Genomic DNA, 18,100 nt, shown 5'->3' on the forward strand with positions numbered 1-18,100 from the left:
CCGAGGCCACTGGAGCTGGCCTCGCCCCCCCACCGTGGCATTCTGACCCTGCTCCCCCCCGCGCCACTGCCACCATCACCTCCGAGGAGCAAGGGTGCCTCTCTGAATCCTAACTCTACACTCCAGCATATCTAGTACTCCCCCCAGATTGGTGTCATCTGAAAACTTGCTGAGGGTGCACTCTATTTCATTTTCCAGGTCATTGATGAACAAAAACCAGCCCCATGGCTAACCCCTGGGGAATTCCATTTGATACTAGCTGCCGATTAGACATCGATCCATTGACTACCCTTTGAATCCAATGATCCAGCCAGTTTTCTATCCACCTTACAGTCTATTCATTCAACTCATACTTCCTTAGGTTGCCTGTGAGAATGTTGTGGAAGACTCTATCAAAAGCCTTGCTTAAATCAAGGTATACTACATGCAGTAGTCTCCCTGCATCCACAGAGCCAGTCATCTCATCATAGAAGACAATCAGGTTGGTCAGGCGTGACTTGCCCTTGGTGAATCCATGCTGACTGTTTCTAATCACTTTTTTTTCCTCCAAGTGCTTAGAAATGCATTCCTTGTGGATCTGCTATATGACTTTTCCAGGGACTGAAGTGAGCCTGACTGATCTGTAGTTCCCTAGATCCTCCTTCTTCCCTTTCTTAAATATGAGCACTATATATGCCATTTTCCAGTCACCTGGGAGCTCTCCTGATCACCATGAGCTTTCAAAAATTGCAGCCAGTGGATCTGCAATCACATCAGCCAACTCCCTTAGTACCCTTGGGTACATCCTGTCTGGCCCCATGGATTTCTGTGAGTCCAGCTTTTTAAAGTAGTCTCTAACCTGTTTTTTTTGCCAGTATTGGCTGCTCACCTCATCCCCAAACTATGCTGCCAGGTGCAGTAGTCTGGGAGCTGGCTTTGCCTGTGAAGACTGCCTGTCTTCTCCATTTCAATAAAATATGATGCATTTCAGTGCCTAATGTGCACTGCTGTGCTTAAGAAGGTGACTACACAAGGAATTATCTTTGTTGTGCTGCAGAATTCTGTCCAAGATTGTGGAAACCAACATGTGTTTTTAAAATTCAACTGAACTATGAATAAGTAGATAAGGAGCCTCCTTTTGTACCTGTTTCCTGGAGGTTGCCCTCTTGTAGCCAAGTTTATTTTAGTTTCTGTCACAATCTTAACAATACTTTTTATTCTTTGGTTTGCATATTGTATTGAACTAAACTATACAGATAGGACAGAGCAGGTATAAAATTATTAAAATGCAGCAATGTTATTTCAGAAAGCTAAGCATCACATCTCTTAAACCAGGGCTGTCCACCAGGCCACACAGACAATTCCACAAACCCTGCAGCACCACACGGGCACTTGAACCCAATCTCCCCCCCCTTACTACATTGTTCAGGTATAAACATGCAATTCCCTCTACTGTGCAGCTTGTGAATGCAATTTCACCCCCAGTTGCAATGTGTAGGCACGTGAGCATGATTCCCCCTCCCCACCCTTCCTGACCCTGCTTCCCGGTTGTAGTGCATGCCCTCATGGAAACTACCTTCCCCTTTCCCCACCACTGCTGCACCACGTAGGTGCGATCCCCCACACAGCCCTGTAATCACCCTCAGCTCCCCATGCTTGCTGCATGGCTCTGTCGCCTAGGGCAGAGGCAGGAAGCAGCAGCTAGAGGAGAGGAGTGGGAGTACAAAGTCTCTGGCTGCTGTTACAGCCAAAGCAATGGGAGCAGCTTCTGGGTAAATGCCCACGGGTTGCAGCTTAACTTCTTGTGGGCTGCATGTAGGGTGGCCATTGGTCTTGTTTTATACTGGACCACAGTGTTTTTAAACACTTTGTCCCCTGCAAAAAGTCCTGTTTTCAGTTCATTGGTGGAAATGCATGTCAGTCGTTTGTCCTTATGATTCTGTTGACTGTGTCTAGAGGCAGGGTGGTGCACAGCCAGGAGGAGCAGGGTTCTAAGCCAGCCAGGCAGGCGAGGAGGTGGAGGATCCCAGAAGCCGGTCTCTCTGTGCCTGCGCAAGGAGCTGTGGCTGCAGTGCATGTGCAGGCATAGCAATGCCGAGGCACTGTTGCATGCCTGAGGTCCCTGATCCTGGGCTGGGCATGTGCAGGTGGACCTGGGCCCTGAGGGCAGCTGAGCTGAGTGGGAGTGGTAAGGTTCCTGTGTCCCCCTGGCTTCTGAGCGTGGATCTAGGCTGGAGTGACACCGGATCCCATTGGGGAAGGGGTGCTCAAGCTATGCCACATTCCCTCAAAGCTACATTGTCTGGAGAGACTGGCTGAGCTGTGGGATATGGGAATCGACAATGCAGGGGGAGTGAGGTGAGGCTCCTTGCTGACTGAACTGCAGCTCACAAACTTGCTGTTGATCCTAGCACTCGCTTTCCCTCATTTCACAGAGCACCACAGATTCATCAGCTTGGGGTTCATGGACCAAATAGCAGCCTCTTGCGGTGGCCCCACTCCTTGCTGCTGAATTGGCCAAGGGGCCTAGTGGCCCCACCCCTCACTGTTGATTGGCTGAGGAGGAGCTGGCTCCATGCCTCACTGCTGATTGGCCAAAGGGGCCCGTGGTCCCACCCTTCACCAGGGGGATGTCCTGTGTTCTGGGGATGTGTCAGTGGCCACCCTAGTTGCATGTGGTCCATGGGCTATGAGATTGATAGCACTAATGCATATAATTTACCAAACAAAAATGTTTTTGTGTTTCTTGTGAGTTCTTAGAGTTTAGAATAATAGGAATAGCCTAAAATTTTCAGAAGTGTCTTGATTTTTAGATGCTTTAATTTTTAGATATCCAATTTAATCAGGACTTTTTGAAGTATCTTCTCATAGATACTGAACACCAGACTTCTGAAAAGCAGGTTCTTCTCAGGTGTCTTAAACAGGCACCCAAATCACTAGTCTGTTTAGAAATACAGCTTGATGATGGTTTTAAGCTCCAAAATCTAGAAGGATAAGTGTGGTGATAAGCCTTTTAACATGCATAGCACAGGATGCATGGTGTCCCTTAGGTTTTTTTATTTAAAGAATTTTAGGACATTTCTACTCTGAAATTCCAAGCAGGGCATTATGTTTCTCAGTCTAGCAGAAAATCAGATGTTCAAAAGCAGCAGGTTTTAAGTCTCTAAGTGGTATCAAAGATCTGAAGAGTTGAAAATATTGTAGTCATGCCTTGGCTGTTTTCAAAATAACCATAGGTTTGATATGTCTGGCAATAGAATTCTTTCAAAATAGAAAATAGATACTAGACCACTCCATGGCACTACAGTTCTTTTCAGGAGAGCTACCTTCTCTAGAAAGGTTGTTTTGATGCTACACCAGCAGCAAACGATGCAGAGCCTATGGCAGGATTTCTTTTCCATTGCCTTTGGGTACTGTCAAACTGAATATGCATTTCCATCAAGCCACCACTTCACAAGTAAAACAAAATCTAACTTTTTTCCCTAGGGTGTAGGTTTTTCATGAAGACTTTATTCATGAACCATTTCCATCTGTGCTAAATTTGATTTAATTTTCACATAAAAGTAAAGTTGATCTCATATTCTGCTTATATTTAGGTTTTGAGTTCATTTTGAAGTGTCCTTTTGTCCTCTATCTGAAGTAAAACTTAAATGTCATACTACTTACATAATTTTCTTCTCCATGCATATCATTATTTAATTGATAACGAAGTCTTCTCTTGGTAGTTGAACAGAAAAATAACTTGACATTTGACTGCTTTTCATTTTGGAGAGTGGCTTCTGCAGGATTATTTTTTATGCTATAAATGATATGTGAAAATGTGAAAGTCCTTGAACTATCAATGTTTAACTTGTACATAGGAAATATAGTTGGATCTGCCTCTGTAGATCTGTGAAAAACAGGACATTAATATATTTCTAACAAGCTGTTTTGTACTTGGGCAGCCAAAACGTTGTATAATGCCCAAACAGATGGATAACGGATTTTAAATGGTTTAATTTCTCTCATATATTTTGAAGAAATTCCAAGTTACTTTTTCCTCTTGTTTTCTCTTTTCTTAACAAAAAATATGTGAGTGTAGTACATGAGCACATTGCTGTGGTAGTAAAAAACGATTACTAATAAACTAAGAAATGGCTTTCTTCTAGTTTAGTTATGTATTATTCACAAAACCTAGCTGGGCTTACAGCAGAGAACAGCTTTTACACAGACAGCAAATACTACAGATATTGAAAAATTATACCTGTGAAACTAGCTTAAAGGTAAACTTCAAATCTTCCCCCCCCTTTTAAAAAATAGCTGTTTAAATTCACAGCTCTGTAATAGAACATGGTAAGTCTGTAGCAGACTTAAACATTGGAAATACATTTTAAATCAATCATTTAATGTTATCATTTTTTGTTTACTGATGAGCAGTATCTTGACTTAAGGATACTCTGGACACCTGTGTGTCTAGGAACCTTTAACATGGATTTTGTCCTGTTTCCTTAGTAGCTGGAGAAGGTTAGGATTTTGATCATATGGCAGACTTAAGATTTCCTGTCAGAGCACCCAGTGTGAGTTAGCCTCATTTTAAATTAGTAGTGCCATTTGATTCAAAGTGTAAAAATACTTAACTGAATTTCAGTTCATTTACTGATCAAACCAACTCCTTCAGCACCATCTTTGCATACGGGAGATTGCTTGGCATGAAGGGTCTATAAAGGACATCCTAAGTAACTGCATATTTTTCTTTCTCTAGCGTCATGCATGTGCATCAGTCTTCACAGCAGAAGGTTTGTAGCAGGGAGCATCATCCCTGAAGGTAGTATAGTAACAATAATTATGATAAATAATAAATATAGGCTATATAGATTTTGGCTTTATAGATTATGTCTGTGACTAGCAAGTTGGCAAAATGAAAAGAGAAAACTGAAATGGAGGGGAAAAAGAAGAGGAGTCTTTTACAAGAAAAAAAAATCTTCCTCCTCAAATACTATTATGGCTGTCTGTCACTAAGTCTGTTGCATACTGCCTGGGAGCACAAAATATGGGGAGAAGAAGAGAGTATTTCATATTTAGATTGATTAATATTTTAGTATATATTATCAAAACTATAAAGAAACAAAAACCAGTGTTCCAATAGGATGAATAGGGTATTTGCTGGTTACAGCATTCTTGCATTGTTCCTTCCCAATAAAATGAGTGATTGTACACTGGTATGCCAGAGTTCTGCAGCAACAAATGAGAGAACAAATTTGGTGAACTGTGGAGAAAGCTCATTTAATAATCCTATAGAACCTTCTTATGAAAGCTTTTTTGACTTTTTGTGTCAGGAAAGATCAGCTAAAGCCCTTCAGATTTTTGTCAATAACGCAGATAAAAGCCTTTAACAAACATCTGGCTTGAATTAAAGTGTGATAATAAACCCACAAGAAAACATACAAAGAGGACACTGCAAAAATAACTTAGGGTTCTGTAGCTGGAAGCATACAAACTTCACTTTTCTCTACAAATTTTAATGTGCTAAACTATAGAGATCACATTATGAACTTGTCAGACAGCTGTTGGCATCATTATCTGCAATGACATAAATTCTTACTGCTTTCAAATCTTATTTATTCTTAAGAAAATCTTTCCATGAGTGACTCGTGGAAAAAAGGTGGAGTAGCAATGTTGTCAGTGATTTATAACTTCAGACCTCCATTATGTAGAATTAATTATGAAACTCTTCTGTTCAGTGATCCGAGAGCAAGTTTTTTCTATGCTAATAGGCGGTATATTTTCCTGAATAGCTAGCCAGTTCACCCTACTAGACCAGAGGCCAGCAACCTATACAAAAAGTGGGCTGGAACAACTTGGATGTAGCGTGACATAGGCTGCAGAGGCAGGAGACTTTTGCCACACTGGAGCCAGGCAGCTGGGAGCTGTGCTTACGCTGCTGCTGCTTCCCTCGGATCCCATTTCACAGTGGCAGTGCAGATACCATTTCCATCTGCAGGGAGCTCCAGTTGGGCTGGGCATGTGCAAACTGTCTTTACACGTGCTCCAGGGGTGGAGGGTGGGAGGCACTTCAATTGGAGTGGCTCTAATTAAAGCACCGTCAGCGTCTCATGTATTCAATGTCCCACACTTCAAAATGGCTGCAGGGGCGCTTTAACTAAAGCTTGCTTGAGGAGCTTTTAGTTAAAGTTCTCCCATCACCATTTTGAAGCATGGGAGGCTGAGTACAAAAGATGTGGAGGCTGCTGGAGCACACTAATTAGAGTCTGCTCTGATGCACTGTAATTACAGTGTGTCGGAGCAGCACCCCTGGACGTGTATAGGCACCCTGTGTCTGCAAAACCTCCACTTTTCCCTGCTTCCACCCCAGTGGCTGCAGCATGAATGCAGCTCCCCGTGGGCTGGAAGCTGCATGTCTATTTGTGAGAGAAGGTGTTGGACAAGAGACCAGTGCATGAGTTCGGCAACCAAGGTCTTTATTGAGTGACACACATAGATCAAGTGGGGAAAAGAAATGCTCTATCTAAAACCATTCATGTTCACCCCTCCTCAGCCCTCTACTGTTACCAGATTAGCCCATCACTTTGGGGTGTGCTCATTTATTAGAGATATGTTTCTAGGGTCTGGGTAATTCTATCAATGTGCTGCTTGTGTTACTTGTGTTTCTATATGGAGCTGAATATCTTCCTTCTGCAAGTCCTCACCCCCAGTGGAGGTATCTTGCAGGACTCAGTTTCAATGGAGCTGGGTTTCTCCAGTCACCAAATCAGTCATGCACCCAAACACACACAGATTAACATGATACGCCTGATCCGGCCGGGTTGATCAGCATGGACATGCTGACACCCTCATATGCCAAGAATCAGTTCATCAGAGCAATAATAAACTGCAGTCATACACAAGCACACAGTTAAACAGAATACCTCTGAATCTGGCTGGGTGTCCAGATGAGATCCTCATGGGCCAGCATTCAGTTTATTAGGGCACGTCTGAGTCAAACTGGGTCAATCAGCCTGTACAAGCTGATCCCCTTATGTGTTTTAAACTCAGCACGTCCCAATCTTTAGCCTCTTGATGAGCAGACGCCACAGTATTTTTGGGCTTCACAGGGATCTTTAGCTTACATAAAAGAAGTGTTGCTGCAGAGCAAGTGGGAGAGGAGAAGTAGAGAAGGAAAAATATCCAGTTACTACCAGGTTGACTATAAAAGTTATTTATTGCTAAGTAGATGAAATATATAATGGTACTAGTAGTAATAGACATGCAAAGGAAAAACAAACACAAACAATTACAGTATACCCTGGTTTCACTAAGTATTTGGGGAAACTTAGCTCAAGCTTAACTAATACAGTTCAGGTTCAGAAATGTATGCCTAGAGAGAAAAGAGAGAGAGAGCTGGGATCTCACCAGTCCAAGGCACTCGGGTTGCAAATGCTGACAGGTAAATTAAAGTTCTTATCACAATCTGTGAAGAGAGACGATTGGTTTCTTCCAGTCTCTCGAGAAGAACAGCAGGTGGTATGAGAGAGACTTCTCCTCTTGAAGCGCATATACACTTTGCTTTTTTACAAATTTTTATACCCTCAGTTCATCTTCTTCAAAGCAGTCTCAATAGTGTAAATCATTGTCTTTTCTTTTGACAAGGGGTTATCTGGTTTGGAATATCTCAAGAAACTGATTGATACTCAGGAAAACAAGGTTAAGCAATAACCAGACACTTAGAAGCCAGCTTGAAATTCCTCTGGATAGCAGATATACTGTTGGGATATCTCGTGGTTTCTTCAGAAACAATAGATAGCTTGCAGCATCAGGGTTTTGGATTTTTACTTGTGAACAAGCCTCAGCTTAGCATGACTTTTCCAGATCATACTATAGTCTTTTAACAGACTTAAGGCAATTATTGGAGTGTTCATAACCTTCTGTGGGGAGAACTTCCACCAGTTGTCCTGGGAAAAGTATGACAACACTTGTGGTCAGGGCTCCAACGGGCTGGACGCTGTGATGAACCCTTAACCATTGTTCAAATGTTGCCCATACCCCCCCGACTCGATCTCTTTGCCTCAGCATTCCCTAACCCAGCAACCGAGTTTTAGTCAATCAAGTTTTAATAGTCCTCCCATAGTGGGACTTGGGAATATATGGCGCGAGATGCCTAGTAAACTTTATTTCTGCTTAGAGGTGGGGGGGGGCGGGGGGGGGGGAAAGAAAAGTCCTTTGTAAATCCAGATTAGAACTGGTCTGATAAATGCTGAGCTGGGTGTGTGTAAATGTGGGTTGATTTAGCATTTGGAGCACAGATTCCACATCATGCAGCGTTCCCCTGCTTCTCTGATCCCAAAATTCACTGTGGTCTCTGCTTCGGGCATTCTGTTCTTCTTCTCCCATGAATTGGCATCTGGTTCCATCTCAGATGCAAATGAGACCTAGGGCACTTGTTTCACTCTTGTCACTCTTCATCTGGAGGGTTCCAGGTGTGTCTCTCACTGCATCTTAAACAGTTTTTGTTTAGGTAGAGGAGGGGGAGGGGGGGATTCTTTGTAAGACAGGCTGCGTGTCAGGGTTCCCCAAGAACATGGAGCTGAGAGGTAACACTACCCCCAATCCACTGATGCTCAGGTTCAGTCACGATGGCCAGTCACGATAGCTCTGGACACAATCTTACAGGAGGCATGCTAGCAGGTTCTCCTGAGTTGATGTGGATGGCATATGGCATCTTCAGGGCCTGGTCTTCACTGTCCTCTTATACTTAGTCCAGGCAGACAGATGCCCGCTCAGCCAGTCACTTTGTTGTTGTTGAGCTGAGTTGACTTTATCAAAACTCACAGTCCTTCAGTCACATATGGCATAGCTTAGGCATGCAGATGGTGAGGAGTTGCTTCACAACATCCTGAGACAGGATATATGTTCTGCTCCTTATCTTCTTGTAGGTTGTTTGTTGGTTGTTCTTCTTATCTTCCTGTTCTCAAGGCTGCTTCTTCTGCAGACTGTATGCTTGAAAAACATATTCATTCACTCACTCATGTATTCATCCAAAATTAATTCTTAATTCTCTTAACAAAGGGGTGAGGAGAAATGCCAATAGTGCAGATGCACCTTGCAGCCGCTCAACCCCAGCGCAGTTCCCCATGGTCTGAAAGTTGCACCTGCACATTGTGGAGGGAGGCAAAGACCTCTAGCTCTGTGTGCTGGATCTAGCAGCTCTGTGGCCTGGATCCATTGATTCCATCCCATGGGCCATATATCATCACCCCTGTACTAGACAGATTGCTGTCTTCAGGAGCTAGCTTGTATTATATCATTCTAAATATGTTAATTATGCCATTTTAGATTGAGAATATCCCCTTTTTGTGGTTTCCATGCTTAATCTGTGCTTCAGCCCTGAAGAAGCTATGTATATTCCTAGTATTGGAAATTTTCCACTGCTAGAAATGATTTTGGGAGAGGTGACAGTACAGATGTTCAGTCTTTAACACCCTCATGTCTTCCCAACATCAGGGTGATCCCAATCTAGGGAAAATGTGGGTTGTTCTAGTTTTCGAGTTCCTTGGGGGGATGTTCTAGTTTTCCTGTTCCTGTTAGGGTGGGGGGCAGCAGGAACAGTAGAGCAAAGCCCTTTGCTCTGGGGACTCTGGAGTGAGAATTGGGTGCCTGGAAGCTGACCAGAGGGAGCACTGGTGTAAAGCCCCCCACCTGAAATCTCACTCCAGTTCACAGTGCTGCTCCTTCTGCTTGGCCTCTGGCAGGGAAAAGCCCTCTGGCCACTTCTCACACTGGGGACTCCAGAGTGAGAAGCAGGTGGGGAACAGCTGGTGGCTGCTCCTTCCCTTCTTTCCCAGTCTGCAGGAGGGAAGGAGCTGTCCCTTGCCTTCTCCATACTGAGTTGACCCTGGTGTCTGGAAGGCACAGGAGACTCTCCATGGTTCCACTCGTCCTGGTCTCTAGGAAGTGTTAAGCCAGGGCAAAGTGTGCATGTGTTCATTCTCCTGAGAGAAACTCTCCCAGGAGCAGTTTCTACCTGGATGTAGTCAGGTTAATTTTCTTTTGGAACAGCTCCAGGAAAAAAAAATGAAACGTTAGTACACTAGTGGTTTCTGCCAGGAGAGCAGTGCTTCTCCCAGTGGAAACTAAACATCTGTACATGGCCAGAGACAAACCTCTGTTCATTTTACTACTTCTGCATGGACCATTTTATGGTAACTTTTTTGTTTTTTAATGAATTGGCAGTTACCTTTATAACCTTATGTAGAAAATAGAGTTCAGTTGAGCTTGATTCTCTTTTTTTATACAACTAATATTACAATGACAACTCTCTATTGGTTTCAGTAGAACTGCACTGGTGTAAACTAATATCCTGCAGTGGAAAACAAGGCAAATGGATTTAATATCATGGAAACAATACCAAAGGTATTCTCTGTGGTCTGTCAGATGGGAATATTTCAGTACTGTGTAGTTAAAGGTGTAAAATAATGAAAGCTATTATGATGACATTCAGTCAATGTATCATCAGTCACCAAAACTATAACGGAAGATTTAAAGGCATTTATGGTCAGAAAAGAAACTTTGAAATAAGCAGTATGTGGTCCGTGTATGAGTTCATAGTCAAAATTGCTCCATTTCCAGGTTGAATGTTAGTAGTTTTCTAATTCCCAACTCTGCAGCCCAAAAGTCAGAATATGCTCTTTTTGAGTTTGGGACCAGAATGTAATCTAGCTCCCACTTCTAAAGCTGCAAGATAAAAGAAAGAAATGTACTGGTTTGCTGAAGCAAGCACATATGATTCTAAATTAAATAAGGCAATGGATTTGTTGAGCAAGAAGGTGCTATTTGCATAGAATTTTACTTCTCAGACCTTAAATAGAGTTAAAAGTAGCATTTCTTTCCTCTTTTCACTTGGGGACATACCTTAAAACCTGTCTGTGCCTGTGAAATTATACCCTAAAAATCCCACATTTGCACAGAGAAAAAGAGAATCATGTGCACATCTTTAGAAAATGAAATCAGTTATCTCATTTTATATATAGCTTATTAGTTTAAGGTAGTTTTTGTTTGATCTTCGTAGCTCATTGTTGCTTTTCATTTTTAGAACTATTTTTTGCAAAATGTCGAACTGAGGCATTGACAGTAATGACTAAAGAAAATTCTTGCATACGGTGATATAAATACAATTTTAATTATATATTTTGGCCTCTCCCTAAACTTTTACTTTCTAACACCATATTGTATCAGAATGATTCATGAGCCTATTAGCACAAACACTGGGGTCTGAGCTGCACTTGTCTCAAGGGCCATACTTGTGGAGAAAATATTAATAGTGGTGTGTGGGTCTTCTCATCACACCTACAACATACCATCTCTAGTACAGTATTTTTTTTTTTTTTTTACATTGCTGTTACTCCTAAGCAATATCTCTTGAAATGCATCAAAAACACTAATCCTGCATAAGGCAAGTTTTGAATATTTTAAAAGCAGACTTTATTCATCATTGCTATATAAGCATCTGCAAAATATTCAGTAAAAAATATATTTGTTGATACTGGCTTCCTCTCTTCTCTTAACTTTTCCTCTTTCTTATCAGATTTCCATTTGCTTCTGTATGGGTATGGACACGCATATATTTGGACCTATTTCAAGACAAGACCTTTTCAAAAGGGGCCCTGCTGTCATTGGGAGCAATGCCACAGCTGTTACCTGTGGACAAGCAATCAATGATCAGCAATCAGGATCAATGCAAATACAGCAAAACTGCTCCAAACTTTCATCCTGGACAGAAGAATGCTGAAGTTAAAGCTGCTTTGCTGCATTTGTATCATCCTGGCTTTGTCCAAATATTAGAAATTAACAGCTGCTGCACAGTTCAGAGCAAGAGTCATCATTCCCCTCATCCCCCTTTTGAACTGGTTCCAAATGTACACGTACATAAAAATCCTTCCACTCATTGACTCACTGACTTCCTGTCTGGCCCTTTGCCCTAGTCCTAGCTTTCATTTTTACAATGTTCAACGTTAAATAAGCTTGTCTGCCAGTGAGAGCGGCCATTCACTTGAACTTATCATAACTAAGCATTACTCCCTCTTTACTTTTTCAATATGCAATTTGCTCTGTACCATCTTATTTCTAAGATGTAAACTGACTGCCTGTTTCTGCCTGCCTGCCTTATTCTTCTGGTCTGTTAAGATCCACAACTTCTTAGGACTCTAGTTCATTCACCTTCTTTCTCATTTACCTTCTCATTTTCCTTCAACTCCTGCTTTTCTTTACAAATACAAAATCCCCCTACTAGCCCCAGCTGCTTCTGCTCCTGCTTCCGTGTTACTGAGAGCAGTGTGAGGAGATAAATTTTGTCTACAGCATTTCTTGTGTTCTTCCTTTCTGCCATCTCCTTGGTCAAGCAGTACTATGGTTCTGTCCCCACTGGACTTCCCTGCCCAGTGTCTTATTATTTTCCTATCTCCATAATTGTAGAGCCTCACACACCATCCCCTTGAAAATTCTGATTGTGTGTGAAATTCATCCATAATGCATATTTTCTAAATTAATTTAATTCAGTACAAACAGGTTGCAATAGCTCATAGCATCTGTCAAATTACTTGAGTTATGATGTACTTGCTAAAAAAAATTCTTTTTTTATTTATAAACAGGAAATAACCACTTGTTTGCCAGACTACTATAAATGGACACAGTACCTCTTTATTAAGTTATTTGAAGCCCAGTTAGTTTATCAAAAAGAGGTAAGTGCAATCTTTGACCCATAAAATTATGCATGTACTTTAACCTGAATATCTTGAATCATTCATACTCCATATAACATCTTTCACTCTTCAGTTCACATTCATTATGGAGGCAGGTATTTATGTTTTACAGTGATATGCAACCACAGGTATTATATATTAATGAGCAGCTAGCTACCATTGCCAGATAGAATGGAAACAAAATCAGTGATTTTATTAAAGCGGTGTCTGTTGGCCATATGCAGGCAATCTCTTGGCATATTCTGAAATGCTAAATTGTGATGTAGGTTGAATTAGTTTATTTCCTAGCTGTTGATATAACTACTCACTTAGAGCCTTATTCTCTTCTTAGTGAGGTCCCAGAAATATTTACCATTGATCTAAAAGGGATCATGATTGGGACGCTTAGCTATGCTGTGCTAGCTAATGCACATCTTTATCTCATGCCTCCAGCGCACCTGAGATGTGCATTAAACATTATTTCTTCACAGTCTGAAGATTCTTTAATTACAATTGTAAATTGAATGCAAGAGGAGAATTTGTAGTTTTGTTAAAGCAATGAGGATGACAGATGTGGTGTTCTACTGTAGTTAGCATTTCATTCCATGGTTATATATGCCATACCAGGGATTACCTCCAAAGGGATACTTTGGTTCAGTTGGTCTGGGAGCTAGAGTCAGTGGAAATGAATAGAGTCTGTCTGCATCCTGCAATCTCAATAAGAAATCCATTTTATATTCGTTACATGGAACCCTATTTCTTGTCTTCAGTGAGAGACTGCACAAGTCCTGAATGCTGGTAAGGGGTGTATGAGGTAGCAAGGTGTAAGGGATGAAGCACAATATTAAAAATGACTTTTCAGCTCCTGATTTTAGTGTGTACTGCTCTGTGCTTTTATCTGCTGATTGTGTTGGAGATATTTATTCTGAATTATATGGCAGTATTAATTACTGCCCAAGTCACGTGGCCTGTTTAATCACAAACCACAATTTTTAGCACAGATATTACCTCTTTTTAGTAAGTGAAAATATTCAATTTCTTCTCAGTTTGGATCATAGCCTGCTTAACAAAAGGAAATAAATGTTTATAATAGTACAGCTTTGTTTTATTTTCAGATTTATCACTTTTTAATATTGTTTATGTTCCTCTCAGTAACCTTTCAGTTTCCCAGTCCCTTTAGTAGAAAGTGCTTTACAAATAAAAGGTTGTTAGTTTAGAGTCAATTTTATTAAGGTTTGTACTGTTATTGAAAATAGAAATTTTGATTGACTTTTAAAATGGATCTGCAATAACAGGGTATATTGATTATTTTTAGTTTTTAGATTATGCTCTTGGTATAGTATAATGTTGACTTATTTTAATGAAAAGGTCTGACATTATCAGCAAGTTACAGACGAAAGTCAGATGAACCATATAAAGCATGAATTCCTGTGACCCATTGAATTCACTTGGGCTTGTTTTGAACAGAAGGGTTTATTTTTGATGATAAATATAACTCTTTCATTCATGAGATATATTATTGCAATCAATGCAGAGGCAGTCTGATTATGCACAAAAGAAATCATTGTTAATGGTAAGAACAATGGTATTCCAAAGAGGAGAGGAATCAAATAGCTACATACCACAGTATTTTTCTTTATCCTCACACAACTTTTGCTACCTGAGCACAGTAGGCACTTTTTTCCAGCTTAAAAGTTTAAGCAGGAGAAAAGTGGTAAAATAAACATAAAACATAGTAGTATGAGGATCTCAGTATTTGCTGGTTTTCGGGGTTTTGCTTTTTATTTTAAATTTTGTTTTATTCTGACAGTTACTGAGCTCTTCTAAGTACTCAGTAGGTTTATTTAATTTATTTCAAATAATGTGCTGGTTTGTATAACCTTATGGCTCGGGACAGAAATTGATCGGAAACCGGTTCAAATTTGTAACGCAACTGAAGTTCAGTGCACGTAAGCCGCTTTCAAAATGATGACTGAAACCGTTTTGAGATAAATCTGGATGAATGTAGTATCAGACTTAATTGATTTAGGTTAAATTGGTTGATTGAACTTCTGTCCCAGATCCCCACCAGATTCAAAGTCCCCCAGCATTCCAGGATGCATTGTACCTCCCTTGCAAACCCTCACCCTCACAGGGTGGGTGGACTAGCCTTGGCCCAAGCTGTTTGCTTCAGCAGAGCAGGGAGGCATGCTCTAACACTCCTCTGGGTTCTGGACCACTGCAGGCCTGTATGCTATTTCCGGAATCAAAAGTTAATGTCTGTTCACTTGCTTATCAGTTTAGTCTATACATCTTAGACTAACCTGTGAAGATCGATTCAATTCAGTCTCAAGTTTTTTGACTGTCTTTACTTAGCCTATGAGGCAGGGCTACTATATTTCAGTTGGTTGATTTTAATTTTTATAGTTTCACTGAAGTTCCAAAATTAGGCCACATACAATAGATTGATCTTCAGAATTGCTTTTACTCTTTCCTTGGTATTTGCCTCTTTGTTTATGTTTAAGTAAACACCTCATGATGAATAGTGGCATACCTGTTTAGGACATAGGACTGGCAGAGACTTCCTGGGCCATGAAATTGCAGACAATATTTTAATTACTGTACCCTAAAATGTTTCTGTTTTAGTCCTTTCTGATAAATAGCTACATCTTTTGATTTTTTACAAGATCACTTTTGCCATGTGTAACATGTATGACATTTTTTATTTAGCCCAAAGTGTAGCTAACAACAAAGTTTTTTCATGACTTGAACATAGACTTGACTACAGATGTTCACTGTGCTGTCATATTCAATTATTTTTAGTTTACTTAGATTTAGATAAATAAGAAAGAGTAACCTCTAAAACAATACACCTTTTCTCATCAAGAATTTCAGCACAGAGAATGTTACCTGTATAACAATCTCGTCACACATGATTAGTCTTACTACCCAACACTTTTTGATGTGGTACTCCCTATCTTCTCAAGTAAAGCTCCTTAGTTATAAAGCCTTTTGTCTTGTTCCACAGAGCTCTTGCATCAGTACACGCCAGTTTAAACTTCAGTCTACGTACTTGTTCAGTAAGGTCAATGAAAATCATGTTCAGTGATGTTTTTATTTTGTTACTGAAAATAGCAAATGTCATTGAGTCAGTATATCCCTGCTAGTTTGATCAATCCAAGCAAAATACTTCAGCGTTAGCCATACCAACTTTGGCCTTTAAATCCTCTTTAATGTCTTTAAATTCTCTTAAATTCTGAAGAGCAGGGTATGCAGCAGATCCTCAGTTGCATCTTGCTGATTCATTGACATTTTATAATGCAGAAATTGTGGGAGCTCTTGGAAACTGTATTTGTAGAGTTGTGTTAGTATCTGAGCAGTTTAGCTTTTTTTGACATACATACTAAAAAGGGTACTGTTTCCTGAAACTTTTTTAGGCCTTGGTTAATTGGGACCCAGTGGATCAGACGGTTCTAGCTAATGAACAAGTGGATGAAAATGGCTGCTCATGGCGTTCAGGAGCAAAAGTGGAAAAGAAGTATCTCAAGCAATGGTTTATCAAGACTACTTCTTATGCAAAGGTGTGAGTATGAAGGTTTGGGGCATCAACTCCTTTAGTCTCTTTATATTTTTGTCCATCTAGCAACAGATTGTTACACACAGTTTCCATTTTCATTTCCACTCGCTTTTGTAAAGTGAGAATGCTAAATAAATAGGCGTGGAATTTATTTAGTACTGAACAAACTGAAAACAGAAAAATACAGGTGTGAGCGGGAACACTGTAAAAAGGAACTATGATCCAGATCTTAGCTGGCCTCTTATATGGCTCCATTTACACACTGCAGGGTCTAAGATTTAGGCAGTTTACTCTACTCTAGGGTGGAGCAATCTTGATTGACTGGGTTGGGGGCCTAGGCTGCAAAGGAGATGCTTTTCTCCTGTCAGGGTCCACATTGGGCATAGAGGAGACACCTTCGCGAGCCACCATGTCTAACTGACAGCAAGCATTGACTTCAGTATAAAGCATAGCATCCCCTGTTCATTCTTGAACTTGTCCATGCGGAAGAGGAAAAGCTCACTTGTTGCCCAATAGCCTAGCAATGTTCACTGTTTGGTTTACAAAAATGATTCATAAGATGAACCCAGAGATTTCAAATAGAAATACATAGTTGTCATTTTTCTGAGTTCTTTGCAAAAGAAAAACTGCTCCATTATTTTTCTGTAGTCAAAAAAGAGTGAAATCTAAGAGTTGGCATTTTCTGAGGGGTGTGTCAAAACTATCCAGGGGTGCCTTGAATATACAGGGATGCCTTGACCCTAAAAAGGTTGAAAATCACTGGTTTAGTGGCAAGAGCACTTGTCCAGGAAATGGGACACCTGGCTTCTTGAGCCTCTAGCCTATGGGGTTTCAAACCTCAATCTCCCATATCTCAGAAATGTGCCATTCCCAATACACTAAAGATTATAGTCTAGGCACGGGCCTCCCCATCTCTCCTTGTTGAAACCGGCCCATTGGACATCCACAAGTACAAATTAATGGAACCAGAAGAAGATCAAGTAAGAGAAAGCCGAGAAGGGCACCCTCTTGTTATGAGAAATAACATCCTAAGCTTGCTTCTGTTTTTTTAACCAATGATTGTGTAATGAAAAATGCATAAACACTTATGGTTCCAGGGAGAGAAGCCTGTGAGTGCCATAACCATTAGGCTACAAAGTTACACTATCACTTGTTGTGCTCCCTGGCCTATTAGTCCAGGGAACCCAGTCTAGCTCATTGCTTGGTGCTCAGGTAGTGTGCCATACATATGTCATGGTTTGACTGGGACAGTCCTGGATTCCGTAGGCTGGTCCTGGCTGGTTGGTCGAAAGTCCTGGTCTGAAGGCCAGGAAGAAGGTGGAGTAGCACGGTGCACCAGGCAGGTAGGCACTGCTGTCACTGTGCAGGAGCAAGAAGTGTAGGGATCTTGGATATGGCATCTCAGATAGGGTGACTGTATGTCCACCCACACAGTGGCAGTGGTGACTGCACACTCACCTGCCTGGCACCCCATCTCACTCCACCTCCCTGCTGGACTCTGGCCCTGGTCTTTTGACCACCTGGCTGGGACCTGCCTATGGAACCCAGGATTCTTCCAGTCAAACTGCAATGTATGGTCACCTTATGCTAAGGGCCCTCTCCCTGGAGGTGAACGTTACAGGTTTGAGTTTTCTCAGGCTGAGGAATGTCTGGAATCCAAGTATTCCACTTCTTGCACAAGTGTTCTTGCCAATGTGCTACTAGGGAAAAATATTCCTCCTTTACCTCCTTTCTACTGAGTTATATGCATGCTGCTGCCATCAAACGGTTGTTAGGCATATTCTGTCCTTGCTGAAGGAATTGGAGGCTTATGCAATTTAGCTGCTTCTCAGCACCAATTCAGATGCCCGTAATC

At 41.2% G+C, this 18,100-nt stretch overlaps 1 protein-coding gene across 3 annotated transcripts in view; it reads left to right on the forward strand.

Annotated features, from left to right (window-relative positions):
• Positions 1-18,100, forward strand: part of LARS2 (leucyl-tRNA synthetase 2, mitochondrial) — a 121,556-nt gene that overhangs the window by 32,979 nt on the left and 70,477 nt on the right. For 2 of the 3 annotated variants that reach the window (XM_090050439.1, XM_090050440.1), the window contains 2 exons: positions 12,600-12,689; positions 16,106-16,249. In XM_090050439.1, the coding sequence (XP_089906565.1) occupies positions 12,600-12,689; positions 16,106-16,249 (234 nt within the window). Of the gene's footprint in view, positions 1-10,323; positions 10,366-12,599; positions 12,690-16,105; positions 16,250-18,100 lie in introns of those variants that run through there. The other variant, XM_090050442.1, reaches the window with a different exon arrangement.

This window comes from Crocodylus siamensis, chromosome 5, assembly GCF_052110815.1.
Source record: "Crocodylus siamensis isolate JL-2025a chromosome 5, ASM5211081v1, whole genome shotgun sequence".
Taxonomy (NCBI): domain Eukaryota; kingdom Metazoa; phylum Chordata; order Crocodylia; family Crocodylidae; genus Crocodylus; species Crocodylus siamensis.